The following is a 19,701-nucleotide window of genomic DNA, read 5'->3' as shown; positions in this document are numbered from 1 at the left end:
GTTATTTGCCCAGTCAATCAAAGCATTTGTCATGATCTTAATAGCCCAGTTGAGTTTTTAGGTCTAAAAATCCTAATTTTCAAAGACAAACTCATCTGAAAATGCTTATTACAGACGAAAAGAGCTTGCATATATACCCATTGGTGCCCAAGAATCAAACTTATTTAATTTGGGGGTTGGAGGCCTTCTTTAAGAAAAGAATATAACGGGGGCGGTTGCGTGGCTCAGTTGGTTAAGATCATGAGCTCTGAGCAACAGGTTCGCTGGCTGGTCCGATTCCCACATGGGCTAGTGAGCTAGCTGCGCCCGAGCTGAGCTGTCGCTGAGCTGCCAACAGGTGGCAGGATGGCGACTGGACTTGGAGCTGAGCTAGCTGCGCCCTCCACAACTAAGATTGAACGACAACTTGGCTGTTCCCCTTCCCCAATTCCCAACACTGTTCTCCTTCCCCAATTCCCCAATAAAATTTAAAAAAAAAAAAAGAAAAAGAAAGAAAAGACTATAACATCACGAACACGGCTTTGGAAAGAACTCATCCCTGCCAGGGGCGCTGGAGCCCGGCCTCACTGGCTCTCTGGGGCTTGGGGTGTGGCTGCCACAGAAGGGCCCGGAGATGACCTGCGTTCTCCTCTGGAGCTGACACGGCCCCACTAGGTTGCTTTTTCACTGGACTCCACACAAACCTGTTTATTCACTGCTAGTCATGACATTAATGTTCTGCGGCTGAAGTCTCGCCTTTTCGAAGGAATGCAGTCATTTCATCCCGATTTTAGCACCGAGGTGTGATTTCTCAGTTTGGACCACAGCAACCTGCAAAGTTTGACTAAATACACCAAAGCCGAGAGGTTTGAAGTGAGCCCCACCCTTTTTGGAACTGCTGACCTCCGACTTTTGAACTGCTTCTGTGTTTTCCTCCCCCTGCAGAAATGCATGAGAGGTTGTCCTCATCAGACTGTCCTGAGGAAGGGGTCCCAGCTCTCAGTGGGGGGCCAACAGGGGGTTGAAAACCTGCTTTTGCAGCACCTGGAAGCTTGCAGCCTCCGTGGAGATGGCCACGAGCAGAGCCTGGCTGTGCAAAGTTTATTCTTCCCAGGGGCCGTAAGAGCTCTGCTTCTCTGCAGCATCCTCCAAAGCTATGAGAGTGTGAGATTTCACCAACTCAGCAGCTCCAGACCAGGACCTCCAAAGCCAAGCCAGGCGCCTCCAGAACTCATGGGAATGCCATGGCAGTGGCCTGTGGCTTGGGAGAGCTGTTGGTTCCCATCTCTTTGCCGCTCTGCGTTCACTGAGGTCACGTGCATAACTTGAACTCTGCCATGGTGGGACCATTTACAGCTTGGGTAACACAGTGCTATAAATCTAGGCTTCTGTCACCAGAGAGCTTGTCGCCAGTGCTCCACGGTCTGACATGTTTCCCCCCTTTCAGCTGTGGGTCTTGTTCTAAAAAAGTGGGTTAGCCACAGCCTGCCTCTCACATCCATCCCCTTCTCCCACGACCACACTCACTCCTGTGCCCTGCCCTGACCCACCTGACCCACCCAGCAGACCACCTCCTGGAATGTCTCTTCCGCCCACCCCTCTCAGCACTCCCCCTACTGACCAGCAAGACCCTGCTCTGGGGATTGGAGGGTGGCACGCCCCAAGCCCCAGCTGGCTCTGCATTGCTCCCCTGTGTCTCACCCACAGCAGTGCCTCTGCCGACGAGCGGGGCTTCCCAGGTCGGCCCCACACCCCTGCACAGTGTACCTGTGGATGGTTTTATAATCTCCACGTGGACCCTCCTGCACTTTTTCCAGGCTCCTGACCTCTGGCATGGAGGCGGGTAGTTTTCAGTTTATAAGTCACTTTTCAATAAGTCACTTTAAAGCACTTTTCAGAAAGGGCCAGGGAAATGCACAAACAAGGCCGGTGGGGGAGAGCCACCTCGTTGGGGGTATCAGGGTCCCTGTGGAAACAGAGGGGTGAACACAGTATAAGACATGGATGCGTGTGCCAGGCCTTCCAAGTCTCGGGGTGCTGAGCTTATGTTAGGAAGGACCCTGGGGTGCTAGCCTTTACCTCAATTCACTGATAATTGACATAACCAACTATATTTTAGGTTATTAGTTCACTGGAAGCTTTGGAATTCCATAAGGTTAGCTATTTTTATAAAGGCATGTAGACTATGAGACCCTGTGGTGATTAGCGCCTGGAATTTGTTCTCTTTGAGATGAAGTAAGACATTTATGTGAACATTTCAGCATTTGTCATAAAGATCCACATGGATGCTATAACCTAAAGAACATGGGAATTAAAATTGGCTAGAGTTAGAAGAGTGCTGAGCTCGATCAGTTTAGATTCAGGTCCCCACTCCACAACTTAATAGCTGTGTGACCTTAGATTGGTTACCTAACTTCTCTGTGCCCCTTTTCCTCATCGGTGCGAAGAGGACAATACAGTTGACCCTCAGTATCTGCAGGGGATTACTTCCAGGACCCCCATCGATGCCCAAGTCCCTTATACAACAAGGCATACAGTTGGCTCTCCACACCCATGGACTCGGACTGTTTTCGATCCACCGTTGGTTGACTTCACGGATGGGAAACCCGTGGATACAAAGGGCCGACAACAATGCTTTACCTTAAAGAGCTTGGAGATGGTGAAATGGGTAAAAGTACAGGAAGGAGCTAAAGCAGAGACTGTGTCCCTAAATGGTGGCTTGCTGGTGGTGGCACAGAAAGAGCAAGGCCAGCAGCATCCCTGCTGCTTTTGAGCAGCCAGGAAATTTCAATAGCAGGAGAATTTCTTGAAGGAAAACCTTCAGTTCTGAGGGGTGGAGCTTTCTGTCTCCTAAGCCTTTCCCGGAGCCCAATAATGGTCCCCCCGCTCACCATGCACAGCCCTGGATATGAAGCCCCAGTGGAAGTCGCTCTGCTGGAAACAGCCCTTCCCGTTTATTCCCCTTGATTTCTCTTGGCAGATCCTGTAGGCGGGGAGTCCCAAGCAGGCGTCTCCTCTGTGTGCCTGCAGCATGGCTGGACAGGAGCAGCCCTGGGACCATGATGTCCTGGAGATGAGGAAGCGAGGGCCCAGCGTCCCCCAGCTGCCTGTGGCCTGAGTAGGACTGGACCCACTGGGTCCTAACCCAGCCTGGAGCTCATGAATTCAGGCTTCACCCAAACCCCTGTTGGGTTTCAACTCTTGTGATCTGAAATTGGTGTTACGTGTGCGCATATTATGGCTGGCCTCAGTGGGCAGGGAGGGGACAGTGGACCAGAACCTGATTTTGCTCAGTGTAGACTGAGGGTCCCAAAGTCATGGAGAGCTTTTGGGGCACCAGGGCACTCGGGTTTCACATGCAGTGGGTGTGGACTGCAGGTGGGCTGGGGGTTTCAGTTTTTGAAGAGACTTAAAGGCTGTCACTTGTCATTTTCCACCTTCTCTCCCAAGTTCCAGAGTAGGTTCTAGTTAGGGTTTTTCTTTCTTTCTTTCTTCCTTTCTTCCTTTCTTCCTTTCTCCCTTTCTCCCTTCCCTCCCTTCCCTCCTTCCCTCTCCTCCCTCCCCTCCCCTTCCCTAAATAACAGAGCAAAACAAAAACAACAAAATTTCACTGCAGAGTGCTCTGCTCCTGAGAATGAGTGCAAATCGAAGTGAGGACTCAGATAATAAGACATACATGGCTTGTATGAAAAAGCAGATTTTTGCTTATGGCCAATCAGCAAAATGTTGATTCCCTGTATCTTCCAACACATTTTGTACAAAGAGGAGTAGTGAGCAAGCCAAGTGCAGACCTGAGGCCCTGGGACCCCACCACCCGCATGGTGTCAGCTACGTGTCATCGCCGTATCTGTGGGCAGCTTGGCTTCCCAGGCTCTCATATTTAATAGGACAATGCTTATTTCTTTTTGTTTGTGTTTAATTAATTTATTTTTCAGTTGACATACAATATTATATTAGCTCCAGGTGACAATATAGTAGTTAGATATTTATATACCTTATCAGGTGATCACCCCAATAAGTCTAGTACCCACCTGACACAGATAGTAATATTATAATATTATTATAATATTACTGACTATATTCCCTGTGCTGTACTTTACATCCCCTTGACTACTTTTGTAACTGGCAGTTTGTACTTCTTAAGGATAATGCTTATTTCTTAAAGGAATGTTTACTTGACTGGCAAAGAGGTAGCAAATCCTTAAGAGATGTTGGAGTTAGGCTCCCCTCCTTGAAAAGCCCCAGGAAGGTAATTGTGAAATGAATGATGCGGGGTGCGGGGGGTTTCAAAAGCAGCAAAACCTGTTTTGGGGTGGGTTTTTTTTTTTGCAAAAGCAGCAAAACCTGTTTTGTAGCCTCGGACCCATGAAAATAGAATCCATTCATCAATCAGAAAACCCTTTGTGGCTGTCCCCACCCCAGGTGGTCCTCCCCGCACCCCCACGCTGTGAGTTGATGCTGACACACAGCCCGTGCAGACATGGGTGCGGCAGCCAGGACAGTTTTCTCAGAGGGGCCTGTGGACCCTGAGCTGTCCCTATGAGCCAGGCTCCTGTGCCCCTGCATGGAACAGGCTCCTGCATGGAAGCTCACCTTCTCCCACGTCAGGCCTCCCTCTCGTCCCCCGTGGAGGGTGAGGCCTCTGACTCATCACACAGGACACCCAGATTCCCTTTAATGACAGACCGGGTCTCCTTGATTCCATGCTGTTCTGTTTCCTTTCCAGCTCTCAAAGACTCCAGGAAGAGATCCATCAACAGTGACTGGAAGATTGAGCTCCCTGGAGAATTCCAGATCGCAGGCACGACCGTCCGCTACGTTCGCAGGGGCTTGTGGGAGAAAATTTCTGCCAAAGGACCAACCAAAGTTCCACTGCACTTGATGGTAACTTGCTGTGCTTTTTGCATTTGTCTTGAGACTCAGACTCTAAGTGGTCCTCCAGTTTACTCCTTCCCTGGGGCCTTGGGTGGGGGAGAGGGGAGAGGGTGGAGATGCACCTGGTTCCTGGTGGTTTACCTGGCCACCTGCAGCTCAGGCTTCTCTCTTGATCTTTTCTTATCTAATCTCTTTTGTGGTGTGCTTCAGAACTCTCACTGGCAGAGCTCCCCTGTCTTTTTTCAAAAGGAACCGCCTCTAGGAAGGAAATGCTTAACCATGTGGCAGCCAGGGAGACTCAGCCTCATTAAGCAGACAGCCCCGCTCAGAGTCTGTGTTTTTATATCAGATGGCATAGATCTGCCGCACAGTTTATAGGTCCACGCTGGAAATTATCTTCTGGAAATGAGCTGTTGACTGTTTCTTTCCAAACCAACATCACTCAAATTTTCTAGACTCCGCTTGCAACAAGCATTCGGGAACCAGGAGGGAGAACCAGGTTTTGTGGGGATATTTACTCGCGGGGTGGTCTCAAGAAACCTGTGCAGTCAGGCCAGGTGGGAGCCCCTGTGTCTTTCCTGTGAGGGAGGACCCCGTGCATACCTGAAACACCTGGTTATGCATCCTTTTAAGAATATCCAAGTTCGCCAGGGAAAGGAGTGCCACTGATTCCTTCTCAGCATCCAGGAGCTCTCATGGCTAACTTCTGATAGCTCCTAATTACTGATTGTGTGTCTCCCTCCAAAGAACGGGATGTGTGGCAGCCTGTGTGTCTATAATCAAAGCACGTTTTATCCTCAGTGCTTGGCACCGTCTCTGCTTGGAAGTTCTTTGTCCCTGTTAATTTGTGGTTTCTGCCAACCTGCGGCCATTAGAGGGTAGGTGACACCCAAAGAATTCCTTGGCCACCTCCCAGGGAATCTCCCAAGGGAACAACTGTGCCCGTGAGCCCTGGCAATGGATGCAATGTTGCCTGCGATGGCACTATAGAATTATAATTTCTCATAAGCGCACAGCAAGCTGGCTTTCCTACAGGACATAGACTGTCTAGAAATCTCTCATTGTAACACTCAGTCCACTAGGTCTCATGCAGGTAGACACTTGCAAGTTGGTTTCTAGGACCCAAGAGCCTGTACCCCAGTCACTTCTCTGTGATAAGACTGTCTCCTAGACCAAATCCTTAGAACAAATCCTCCTGTTCTGATGTAAAAGCAGATATGCTTTTGGAGGGGCTAAAAGAGGAAGCAGAGGACAAGATGAAACCTGTACCGAAATGTCACCTGTTAGCACATGCTTTGTCGAGCTAATGCCAAGATGGATACGTTTCCCATCGTTCCTAAAAGCTTTCATACACGGAGTGGAGCGTTAGCAAATGCACAGCCTGGACTCATTCAGACCATGATAAGTCAGAGAAAGCAACAGCTGCTGCAGCTGAACTCCCAACCCTCTTTCATAGTAATCACTGTTCTCTCTTGAAATATGATGGTTACTTCAAGTTTTTAAACCTAGAAATAAGAAGTGCCTGCAAATAGAATCCCATTGTCCCCAAACCAGCGTGCACACACTGTTTGCTTGCAGGGTCGGGAGCACATCGAGAGCCATGGGGACCCGCATTTGAAATCAGTTATGCACAGGCACACCAATTATATGTGGCTGCAAAATTGCATGAAATTGGTTTCATATGGATTTGCGATTCACCAGTCTGATTCCCATACTGAGATAATAAAGATCTCTTTTAAAGAGTTTTTGTTTTTTAAATTGGAGGCATTTTTCCAAATACGTTGTTGCATCCACTTCTTGGAGAAATGCGTGTTTATGCTATTTGGACTGCTCTGAGCACCCCACCCCCACCCTGGCACCCAAGCCCTTGGAGGCCGAGGAATGTTTGGGAGGGATGATGGCTCCTGTGTCTGGCACACTTCCCATCTGGCTTTCCCCAAGTCAGGGCAGGTGGGCCCTGCACACCCTGCCTTTAGCTCCCGCTGGCTTGCTCTCCGGGGCTCCCGGGCTGGAAGTGAACTCGCTAGCTGCTTAGACCCAGGAGGACCCACTGGCTCCAAGCCTAGCCTGAGAACACATCACCCACGGCCAGGCCACTTCAAGCGCCCACAGGAGGGCTTGTTTCGCACCATTAATTTGTACCATTGATGTAGACAGATTAAGCTGGTAGAGCATCTCTGTCCTTATAAGGCTTGTCACATGCATGACCAGACAAAGAGTGGACCCATCCATCTCCTCACTCACCAGGATTTCAGACCCCACAGTCCCCAAGCTGAAGGATGGCTCCCCACCCCTCACTTTGAGCTTTAAGCCCTGAGTCAGGCCTCTGCCACCCAGTGGGCATCATTGTTATCCTAGCTCCTTGCTGGTGGGAAGGCTCACGCATCTTTGGGCTCCCGACCAGATGTCCACAGCTCCCCCTGCAGTGGGCAGTGTTCGCCTTTGAACCCGCTTTACACAGAGCGATGAGTGGTGACGCGAGTGAAGAGGGATGTTCGTTTTCAAAGAACTAGAGTAATGCCACTTGCTCAGATGCCCTCCTGAGTAAATAAAGAGCAGAGCTCCCCGCTGACGACTTACATATGCTCCTGCCCCAAGTTGAATATCTGGGGAACCCCACCCTGAAAGGAAAGGAGCTCCCGAGACTGAACATGGACTGAAACCCAGAAGGGACCTGGGTCCCCCTGACAGGCTCCCCCTGCAACCTCAGCAACCATGTAGGCTAGCGAGTGATTTCACAATGGCTTTTTCTGCCGCTGCCCATCCAGGTGCTGTTATTCCATGACCAGAATTATGGAATCCATTACGAATATACCATTCCTGTCAACTCCACGGCTGAAAATCAGAGTGAACCGGAGAAGCCGCAGGACTCGCTGTTCATCTGGACTCACAGCGGCTGGGAGGGGTGCAGCGTGCAGTGTGGGGGAGGTGAGCACTGGGTTTGGGCTCATGGTGGGGGGTGGGGGGTGGAGAGGCTCTCGTTAAAGGAAGAAGTGAAGTCATATCCCTCTGCGGCCAGGGCCCTGAGCGTCGGACAGGCTGACCACGCACCCTGGGAGCTTAACCAGGTCCCACTGCAAATCTCGATGCAAAATGCTTGGACAGAGTCTCCCCAACTCTGACACATTGGAGCTGTGCCCACATGGCTGGTCTGCCTGTGCATGGGGCCCCCGACTCTGATCTGTGAGTGGGGGTTTGGCCAATGTCTGGCTATGTTACAGGGGTGTATGACAGGTGACGCTGGGAATCAGCAGAACAGACCCTAATCTTTTACCGCTTAGTGGCTGGGCATGAGCAGATGTTTCTCCCTCCACCCTTTCCTCTTTGCCATGGTGACCCCGCTACAGGATACAATGGAAAGAAAAAGTCCTACATGTCCTGTGCAGCGTCTGGAACATGGGTCCTGGCTTCATTTAACGGTTTGCTGCCACATTTTAGCAAATGACTTACCTCTCTCTACCTGAATTTCCTCACCTCTGAAAGGATGATCCGCCCTCACACCCACTGCAGGGAGGAGATTGTCATACTGCAAAAATCAGTATGAATAAAAGCCACTGTGTTCATTCATTACTGTTTTGCTCAGGAGCAGTGATAGGAAGCAATTCGGAACTCACAGCCAGCAGCCCCTCAGTACAATGTCATTTGTCGCCCTGACAGAACCCACCGTGGGGCTATGGGAGGTGGGACACAGGATGGGTGGATTTTGATGGGCACAGAGTTAGGACAGAAGGATGCCTTGGCCTCTGGAATGCCAACACAGAGAGTGAGATGGCAGGGTGGAACCTGGGCATGACCCCACCCATCCCCAGCCCTGCACTGCTATTGACCACTGTGATGACGTTAGTCAGATATCCAGTACGTAGAGGATTGTTTGCCATTAAAGGGGCTGCTTCTATTTCTGATGGGCAGGAATGGTCGCCGTAGCATGACTGGGCCACGGTCGACTGTGAATTCCTTCCCTGTCCTGCACATCTTGGGTACCCACCCTCACTGTTTGTTCTCAGTCTCTGCCTCAAGCAGCCCATGGCAGTCGGCACAGCCTTAGGGTTCCGCCATCAGCCCTGTGATCCTTCTAGTTTTCACCTCTCCCTGAGAGTCCCCCTGTCGCTCAGCTGTCCCTCTGCTGATGGCCCTCCAACCTCCAAATCCAGCCAACGCCCATATTCCTAATGTCACTAGACTTTCCTCTTGGGCAACTTGCTGCAAACCAGGCATGGTCCAAATGGAATAGTGAGAAGGTTCCCTTCCCTGAGGGTAGAGGGAGGGCTGCTGTGTCGCTGCTGTCCCAGTGGCATCCTTGTATGACACCGATGACTCCCAGCTCCCTGACACAGCTGTCAGACCTGCAGCCAAAACTGAAATGTGGCTTCAGGTGCCCCCGTGCTTTCTATACCTCACAAGGCTGCAGCTGTGGGCAGGGGGTGCTGGCAGTGTAGCTCAGGACTCCATAACGTTGAGTTATTCCTACATGACAAATTCCCCGGGAGTCAGACCAAGCAAGGAGTCTGGGGTCCAAATACTAATAGTGGTGCTTGACATTCTATTCATCTTTTGTTGCCACACTTCCCAAATAATAATCACACAGGAATATAGTTAACATGCACTGCTCTGAGCACTTTGCATGTATCAGTTCATTTTAACCATCCCTGAAGACCCCTAAGGCACAGGGAGGTTAAGTGAACCAGTCCGGGAAGGGAAATTGAGCCACAGAAACATGGTGGCTTACTATTGATCATGATTGAGCCAAGTCTGAACCCAGGCAGCCTGGCTCCAGAGGCCACCCACCTAGCTACCCATAATTTTCCTCCCTAACAAAGTCCAGGGCCAAGCAGTGGGTAAGGTGGTTTGGGAACACCCAAGAAAATGGCCACCTCCAGCTAGGGTGACAGGTTAGCGCAGTTTCCCCAAGAGGAGGTGACTTTGACACAAGTAGCAGTTGGCTGGCTAGACAAGTTCTCAGATGGGCTCTAGATGCAGGTCTCTGTGTGTCCTTTTTTCTCACTTCTCCCCAGCAAATCGAAATTCCCTAATAGGAAGCTATGACCTCTGGTGAGAACTGATGTAGGGGTATTTAATCAAGACTGGAACTCCATGGATTTTAAACATCAAATGAACACATGAGAGATTGGCAACCGTGGGTGGAAATTAAAGACCCCAATCAGAACTTTGGCCTCAGTGAATCCCTAGCAATCCAAGGACACAGATGATCTGAGGTGTTGCCTCTTTCTGATCTTATTCTAGAATTTTCCTCCTGCCCCATACTGCCCTAAGCATGTCTTACACACCCTCATCACTAAGGTTATAGTTCTCCCTCCCTGATGACGAATCAGTCACTTAAATGACAAGCTGATCAAAAGATACCTCTGAACGCTCCTCCATAAGCATGGCCTTTCCAGGCGGGTACAGCTACAGGCCCTCAGTTTCCTGTGGTTTGGTTTCCAGGGGAACGTCGAACCATTGTGTCCTGCACGCGAATTGTGAACAAGACCACGACCTTGGTGAACGACAGCGACTGCCCTCCAGCAAGCCGTCCAGAGCCCCAGGTCCGAAGGTGCAACTCACACCCATGCCAGTCACGGTAAGGAGCTGTGTTCTCCAGCGTGGGCCCTCCAGGGAGGGCACAGCCACACCCACGAATGGGGCAGGGGGGTCATGGTGATACACAGTGAATACTGTAGCACCACTCTGTGCCATATTCCTGGTTGAATTGTACCTGCTCGAAAGACCAAATCTCTGGCTACTAAGCCAGAACTCTGATGGGAATGTACAATGCTAGCTGGAAGGCATCCTATGGGACGCCGACCTTGAGGAACAGCTATGGAGCAAAAGTAGCCATTGTCATAGACTTTCAAATGGTCCATGTCAATTCCCCAATTGCTTTGTCTTGAAGAAAAAGGAAATCCATGTCAGAGTGGGAGTGCTCCTGAGTAAGTAACTGCACACAGGTGAGTGGTGTGTTCAGCCTGTGTTGGCAGCAGCTGAAATGGACTCCAGTGAGTACAGGTCTCAGTGTTCACTCTTTGGAACCCATCAGACCTTGTGTTCCCAGCCCCAGCTCTCATGGCTGTGTTACCCACGTGCCATGAAACAAATTCTCTTGGGCTGCCAGCTGAGATAAATTGTATGAGACGTGCTCATCGGTTAAACCTCCTGATTTCCAGTCACGTTTTGGCAGGACTTTGCATAGAACTATGACTCTGTCATATTGGGTACTATCACCCCTGGTCTCCCATTCTGCTCTGCATTTGAGGTGCTTGGTTTGTGTTTTGTGGTTCTGTGTATCAGGTTGAGGCATGTTTACCTTTTGGAAAGAGGCTGGACTTTTGACATGGCGGTGTTGGGGTCTCATAAGCCCAATGTGTACCACTTGCCTGTTGCAAAATGTTTCACAAAGCATTTGGTTTTTCTGGTGCCAACTCCCTTTGCTTAGTGAAGCTGGTAAAACGTGTGTGAGAGAGGGAAAATCGGGGGGAAAGGAAGAAGGTGAGACTTGTTTCCTTGGGTGTATGTGTTCCTTGGTACATTAAGACTTAAATTCTACCCTGACGCTGAAGGCTACAAGGAACAGCTCAATTTTGGAAGTTTTCTTGAGTGTCTTGGGTATGAGCAGCCAGCCCACAGAGTCATCAATCAATCAGTAAATCAATCAATCAATCACACATATGGGGCCAAAGAAGGAAGGACTTGCCACTATGTCAGCTCAAAGATCAGATAGGCCACAGCCACTTCTCCTGAAAGTAGAGATGGCCTGGTTCTTGTGACATGATTAGAAAACAGGGTAATGAATCAAGAAAAGGAAAGGTCAGTACAGGTTCAAGGGTATGGATGAGCAAGAAAGGTCTTAGGCATCTATTCAAGAATCGTATTTTTAAATCATGTTTTCAAACTATTTTTAGTATCAAAATACTTTTTTAAATTATGCACAGCAACGAAATACATGAAACATAAAGTCAGAGTTGCTTCTATTGAATCGAGGCACAGATATCATGGGGAAACATAGCCCAGTGCACTCAGCCCCCGCCTCCCCCCGCCATCTCACAGCCCATGGCACCTCTGCAGAATGCCAAGGAATAAAACTTACAAACTGTCAGTCAAGGATTTTGCTTTCCATAATGATAGAGTAGCTTGTATTCGGCCCACCCTCAATATGCTTCTAGAATGATCCTCTAGAGCTGTGCCGATCAATGTGGTAGCCACTAGGTAGTCTAAATTGAGATGTGCTGTAAATATAAAATAGCAGATTTCAGAGATTTAGTATGGAAAGATATTGTAAAATATGTTCATTATTTTTAATATTGAGTACATGTTGAAATAATATTTTGGATACACTAGTCGAATACAATATTGCTATGGTTAAAATGTTTACCTGTTTCTTTTTTAACGTGGATAGTTGAAAATTAAAGTCACATATGTGGCTCACATTTTATATCTATCGAACAGCACTGCTGTAAATATAGCATTCACAATGTTCAGGAAACAATGTGAAATTTTTAGACGTACAGAGAAACAGAAAAATGTGACCCATACTCACGAGAGAAGGCAGTAGTTAATGGAAACCGACGCCAAGATGACATTTATGTTGGGGTTAATAGACAAGAATTTCAAAGAAGCTATTAATAATTATGCTCAAAGGCATAACAAAAATATAGTCATAATCAATGAACACATAGGAAATCTAAGCCAAAAAAGGACATTCTGAAAAGAACCAGATTTTAAGTCTGAAAAATACACTATCTGAAATTTAAAAAAAAAAAAAATCGTTCAGTGGGTCTAACAGCAGATCGGAAATGATGGGGGGGAAAAAAAAAGATAGAAGAATAGAAATTATCCAGTTGGAAAATGGGAAGAAAAGATGGTTGACAATGATGGCGACTCAGTGACCTGTGGTACAATATGAACCATGCTCACATAAGGATAATTGGAGTCATAGAAAGAGAAGAAAAGAACACTGGAACAGAAAATAATCACTGAAGAAACAATGACCAAAAATTTCCCAGATTAGGGAAACATAGAAGAGAGAGGTAATCAGGTCACAACTCGAGTATTTCAACTAGATTCCAGATGCATGCAAAGCTCCAAAGCAAAGCCCTCCGATCGTTACACCAAGTGGGCCAATATAGCCCCTTTCTGACTTTACCACCCACACATCTTCTGGGAGGGGGCTTTGTTGCGCTGCAAAACTCTAACCAGAAAATCATGTTGGAAAACACCTAGGGAAAAAAGTCACATAAGCACGAGTTAACAAAGGTGTGTGCTGTATAACTGAGTGCTTCGGAGCTGCTCTAAGAACATCGAGTATGTGTGGACAGCCCTAGAACACTCACAGACAGACCCCAGTCCTGCAGTGTCATTATGGTTGAATGCAAGTTCAAACCAAACACACTTTAGAATAAAAGTAACTACAGAGCAAATTCTGAGTGCCTCCTTAGAACAAGGGTCAGCACACTTTTTCTGTAAAGGGCTAGATAGTAAATACTTTTGGCTTTGCAGGCCACATACAGTCTCTGGTGTCTGCTTTTCTTTGTTTTATAGCCCTTTTAAAAATGTCAAAGCCGTTGTTAGCCCCTGGGCTGTGCACAAACAGTCTTCAGGCCGGTCTTGGCTCTTGAGCGATGGGTTTCCTGGCCCTGCCTTAGGTTATTGCTGGCTCTTGTTTTGCCAACTGACGTGCTGGGGCCACAGCTTCAGCATGAGCCTGAGGTCTGAAGGCGCTGCCTCATGGAATGCATTCTCTTAGTGTATGAAGGAGGGCATGTTGTTGTATTTACGTTTTTTTTTTTTTTTGGTAATTAAATTTTATTGGGGTGACATTGGTTAGTAAAGTTACGTAGGTTTCAGGTGTACAGTTCTGTAATACATCATCTATAGATCACATTATGTGTTCACCACCCAGAGTCAGTTCTCCTTCCATCACCATATATTTGACCCCCTTTTACCCTCATCTACCACCCCCCACCCCCTTTACCCTCTCGTAACCACTAAACTATGGTCTGTGTCTGTGAGATTTTGTTTCTTTATTTGTTTGTCTTGTTCCTTTGTTGCTTTCAGTTTTATATCCCACATATCAGTGAAATCATATGGTTCTCGACTTTTTCTGTCTGACTTATTTCACTTAGCATAATAATCTCAACATCTACGAATGTTGTTGCAAATGACACTATTTCATCTTTTCTTATGGCAGAGTAGTATTCCATTGTGTATCTGTACCACATCTTTATTCAATCATCTATCGAAGGACAGTTTTGTTGTTTCCAACACTTGGCCACTGTAAAAAAAGCTATAATGAACATCGGAGCACATATATCTTTATGGATAAATGTTTTCAGATTTTTGGGTAGATACCCAGGAGAGGGATTGCTGGGTCATATAGTAATATGGCCCAGTTGTTCACTACTCTTTTTAAAAGCATCCAACATGGCCCTGAGCACACGGTACAGTGTCAGTAATTTCATTCATTCCATATCTTTACCGAGCACTTTCCCCTTTGCCAGGACCTGTTCTAGGTACCAAGGTGTTTAGAGATGAGAAAGACAGTCAACGCTTTGCTCTCATGTAACGTGATAAATATTAGGTTTCCCCCTCCCTCCTTCCCTCCCTTCTGTCACTCTGCCTTCCCTTCCCTTCCTGACTCTGTAAAATCATGTGGCTCAGACTTAAAGAATGAGTGGAATTTCCAAAAGCAGAGGAGAAAGTAAACTTGGTAAAAGAGAAGACAGCCCGTGGAAGGTGCCTGGTGGCCTACTCTAGGCTGGTTCTGTTTGTTGGTCTGTTTATTTTGAACCATTCGATTTTACGCTGGTTTTTTTTCCTGTTTATTTTTTAATTTTTTTTAATTTGCAATTTTTTTTATTTTTCAATTCCAGTGGACATTCAATATTAGTTTCAAGTGTACAGCATAGTGGTTAAACGTTTATGTAACTTGTGAAGTGATCGCGCCAAAGTGACACGTGAATATGAAGTACCATGGCTCATCAGAGAGTATTTATTGTTTGGTTAAAGAAATGTGTGACCCGATAGATTTTAAAACTCTTACAAATCCTAGTTTTATTTATTTAATGTGTGTGTGTGTGTATATATATATATATATATATATATATATATATATATATATATAGTAATACCTTGGTTTGCGAGCATAATTCATTCCAGAAACCAACTATTCATATTGCAAGACATCGCTCGCTTACCACTTTAAAATGTATTAGAAATCTTTGCTCGTCTTGTGGAACAGTCAAAAACCAAGTTACTCACAATCCAAGGTTTTACTGTATATACAGAGGGTGCCAAAAAATGTTTACACATTTCAAGAAAGGAACACTGTATTAAAATTGTAATACTCAATATACACCGATAACAAAAGGTGAATACAAGTCACGTTTGACTTCTGCAATTACAAGAGGTTCTCAAAGTGGTTACCATCAGCGTCCAGACACTTCTGATGACAACAAACTACTGCTTGAACAGCATTGACCAAAGTGTGTACTTGTATACACTTTTTTGGTATTCCCGGTATTATGTACAGATATTCTGCATATACATATATGCACACACATGTTTGGACAATAACACCTGAATTATTGTGTAGCATGATCTAGTTGTCATGAATCTTTCCTAAGACTCATGGACGCAGGCTAATAAGTGAAGAAAAGTGAACAGGTTGATCTTAGAAAATGAATTCTAGGTAATCAGAAAGAGATTTAATCCATAAGTAAAAACTGAACCTGAGTAAGCGGGTGTGGGTCGGAGGTGTGCAGGATCCGGAGAACAAATGGCAGCTCCAGGTGAGGCAGGCCGATTGGGACACAGAGGCTGTAACCTGGAAGCAGAACCCAACAGCCTGATGGTGTCAACTCTATGAAAGAAGCCAAAATGCAACTCACTGTTGAATCTGGCAAGCCGAAGGAGACTTCCTATATTATTACTCTTTGACCTTTAAAATAGCAGAGATGTTTGTCTTTTTCTCTTATATTTTCCTTTATTTCCCCTGATCTCCCTTTAATTTTCTTCAACCCTCTTTTTCCATCGAGTTCCCGGCAGTTTCCTTTACCGTCCCAATTGCACGCCATTAGCACCTCTTTATTCTAATCCTGCCCCGAGCTCTGTGGATACGTCTCCCAAACCCTGCCATAACCATATGGAGTCTGGAATCTGACACATGGAGCAGATGGCCTCTCTCCAGCATCTTGCACACCAATACAAACATATCGACAAACCTGACGTTGGCAGGAGAGGCAGAAATCACACATCGGCTCAGCTGTTAATACTGCGGCCGGCGACCTTCACCTTGCTGACCAGGGTCTACAGGGAAGAAGTCCCACCATCGTCTGGCAGAGTAACCGTGTGCCTAACCCAAATAGTCACGGAGCAAGGCTGTGACAGGTCATGGGCTCGTTCTGGAACACAGAGCTCGTGCTCCAGCAGATTTTAATGGTTTTGCAGACTTTTAGAGCTTATTGGCCACTCGAAAAGTCCATTCCAAGCGATTAGATATTTCTCTATAGTATTTATGATTTGAACTTCCTCCAGGCAGTACATACTGTACCGTATATTGCATTAGGGTGATTCGGAAAAGAATATTAAATATTTTGCAATCGAATTGAATCGTCATCTGTAAGGAAGTGTGTTTGGATTTTGAATTTGTCCTCTGTGCTCAAATATCTTAACCAGGATTGCCTTGTTTTGGGTGAAAATTGAATGGAATCCCTCATGTTTTTATGAAAGCATGTTCCGTGTGTGTGTGTGTGTGTGTGTGTGTATGAGATCATCACTTAAGAATGAAGCCTACAACATGTGGACCTTTAGGTACAGCCAAAATCTGAAAAGATACCATTGTTTAATCCATTTCGAACTAGTGTGAAACTGAAAGCTTTTCTTTGCTTTAAAATAAAATAGGTACGTAAATCTAATCGTCACTCCTCTGCCCAGTATGACTTGGATATGGGAAGCTGGAAGAGGCCACCCGTGATACTTCCCTCTCCCACTCCCCAGTTGGCAGAACAGTAACCCAAGACTTGGGACCACTCACGGGCATGGAGAGCAAAGCCTGGGGTTGTACATTCCTATAGGTCAATAGTGATAGTCTGGGGATCTCCATTGGGGCTTCCCTCTCTCAGGTTTGGCCACTCTCCAGACATCTGGACATATGGCCATAGGTCTTGGATGAGGGGCGCCCCATAAACCATACGAAATAAAGAAAAAGTGCTTGAGGCAAAAATGGTGACCAGCACAGTCCCGTATTTATGGTATGTGGATGGTGAGGAGAAATTTAGTTGAATTCCAGAACTGTTTTCTGACGCTACCCAAATTCCAGAACCTCACTTATATTCAAATGAAATAGTAGAGTTTTGAAGCCTTTACTTTTTTGCCTGAATTAGGCAACATTCCAGATGGAGAAAGAAAGCATTTCAGAGTTGTTTCGAAATTTACTATTCTGTCTTCTTCTTTTCCTCCGTACTCAACCCTTTGGTCATTTGAACTTCTTTCCCATTGATCCTTATGGAAGACAAGAGAATTCCCAGATAGCAGTTTCCCAAGTAGCATAACTCTCCTGCTGAGAAATGCTTTGCCTGTTGACCTTGGGACCAATGAACAAATCTGCTCTCTTCCTGACTTTTCCGAGTAATTAAATATAAAGAGCAATATGCATTTGATGTTTGCATTTGATTTTTATGTACGGTTACAGGAAAGGAAAAGTTGAAACTCAGTCTGAGCAACAAAAGCAATCAAGATCACAATGATCCATGAGAAATGAAGGGGAAATACGTGTTCTCCAGGTTCTGGAGAAAACGTCAGACCATGGAAGGACAGGCTCTGCAGTAAGCGTGGACAATGGGGGATTCCTAACTTATAGACTCTGTAGACTCTGTAGGGATATTTCAGAAGTGAGCGTGGGATGTGCTTAGTGGAAGCCTCCAGAACAGTCCTGTCCTTGGGGGATACTGAAGGCCATTGCTGGTAGAGCTGAGGCTGGCTGGCATCCCCTGCAGGAATGACTAGTCCACAGATAGGAGCAACTTGTCCTAGGGAAGGTTTATTCTTTTCTTCTTACAGGTGCATATTTATATACAAAGATCGAAAGTAAAAGGATGGAAAAAAGGCATATCATCCAAACAGAAGCCATAAAAAGCAAGAATGCCTATATGAATATCACACAAAATAGATTTTAAAATTAAGAAAAAACATTGCTAGAGTTAAAAAGGAACATTTTATAACGCTAAAAGGGCACTTCATCAAAGATATGACAGTTATAAACACATAAACCTAATAACAGAGCCCTAAAATACACAGAACAAAATCTGACAAAATGAAGAGAAAAATAGTTCAACAATAATAGTTAAAGCCTTTAATACCCAACTTTCAATAATGGATTTTTCAAACTAGAGAGAAGATCAACAAGGAAATGTAAGATTTAAACAACATTATAAATCCACTAGACCTAACAGATATCTATAAAGTGCTCTGCCCAACAGCAGCAGAATACACATTCTTCTTATATGCATGTGAAACATTCTCCAGGATAGACCATATTCTAGGCCATTAAATAGACTTCAACAAATATAAAAGGACTGAAATAATACAAAGTATATTCTCTGACCATTATGGAATAAAATTAGAAATCAGCATCAGAAAGAAATTTTGGAAACTCACAAATATGTGGAAATTAAACAAAACACTTCCTAAATAACCAATTAACGGGTCAAAGAAAAATCATAAGGGAATTTAGGAAATACTATCATGAATAAAAATTAAGATACAACTTGCCAAAGCTTAGGAAGTACAGCTAAAGCAGTCCTTAGGAGACAATTTATAGCTGTAAATATCTATATTAAAAAAGAAGAAATATTTCAAATAAATAACTAACCTTCCACACTAAGACATTGGAAAAGAAGGCCAACTAAAACTAAAACAAGCAGAAGGAGGGATAATAAAGATTAGAAGATATATTAATGAAATAGAGAATAGAAAACCAATAGAGAAAAATCAGTGAAACCAAAAAGAGAACAAAAATTGGCAAACATTTAGCTAGATTGACCAAAGAGAGAGAGAGGGAGGGAGGGAGGGAGGGAGAGAGAGAGAGAGAGAGAGAGAGAGAGAGAGAGAACTCAAATTACTAAAATCAGAAATGAAAGAGAGGTCATTACTATAGACCTTGCAGAAATAATAATTTAAAAAAGACTATAAAGGAATACTATAAAGAGTTGTATGCCAGTAAATTAGATAACTAACATGAAATGAACAAACTCCTGGAAAGTTCAAACTACCAAAACTGAATAAAGAAGAAATAGAAAATCTGAGCAGACATGTAACAAGTAAAAGGATTGAATTACTAATCAGAAAACTTCCCACAAAGAAAAGTCCAGCACCAGAAGTCTTTCCCTTGTGAAATTCTACCAAATACTTAAAGCAGAATTAACTCCAATCCTTCACAAACTCTTCCCAAAAAAATAGAAGAGAAGGGAACGCTTTCCAACTCGTTCGAAGAGGCCACTATGACCCTGGTACAGATGTTGACAGCATTATTATGTATAAGAGCCAAAAAGTGGGGGGAAATGACAGATGAATGGACCAAACAAAATGTGCTCTATTCATACAATGGGCTATTATTCAGCCATAAAAAGGAATGGAGTACTGACACATGCTACAACATATATGAACTGTGAAAATGTTATGCTCCATGAAAGAGACTTGACACAAAGGGCCACATATTAAATGATTCTATTTATATGAACTATCCAGAATAGGCAAATCCATAGAGACCAAAAGTCAATTGGTGGTTGCGTAGGGCCAAGGAAGAGTGAGAGGGAGGGAGGGAGAGAGGAAGGAAGGAAGGAAGGAAGGAAGGAAGGA

At 45.5% G+C, this 19,701-nt stretch overlaps 1 protein-coding gene across 1 annotated transcript in view; it reads left to right on the top strand.

The window, feature by feature from the left end:
* ADAMTS17 (ADAM metallopeptidase with thrombospondin type 1 motif 17) overlaps positions 1-19,701 on the top strand; it is a gene marked incomplete at its 5' end in the record, with an annotated part of 284,197 nt that overhangs the window by 217,943 nt on the left and 46,553 nt on the right. The window contains 3 exons of the mRNA XM_019637849.1: positions 4,706-4,863; positions 7,623-7,782; positions 10,297-10,432. Coding sequence (XP_019493394.1) covers positions 4,706-4,863; positions 7,623-7,782; positions 10,297-10,432 — 454 coding nt within the window. The remainder of the gene's footprint in view (positions 1-4,705; positions 4,864-7,622; positions 7,783-10,296; positions 10,433-19,701) is intronic.

Source organism: Hipposideros armiger, unplaced genomic scaffold (genome assembly GCF_001890085.2).
Source record: "Hipposideros armiger isolate ML-2016 unplaced genomic scaffold, ASM189008v1 scaffold_35, whole genome shotgun sequence".
NCBI lineage: Eukaryota > Metazoa > Chordata > Mammalia > Chiroptera > Hipposideridae > Hipposideros > Hipposideros armiger.
Note: the sequence above shows the minus strand (reverse complement) of the source record. Positions and strands in the feature narration are given on the sequence as shown.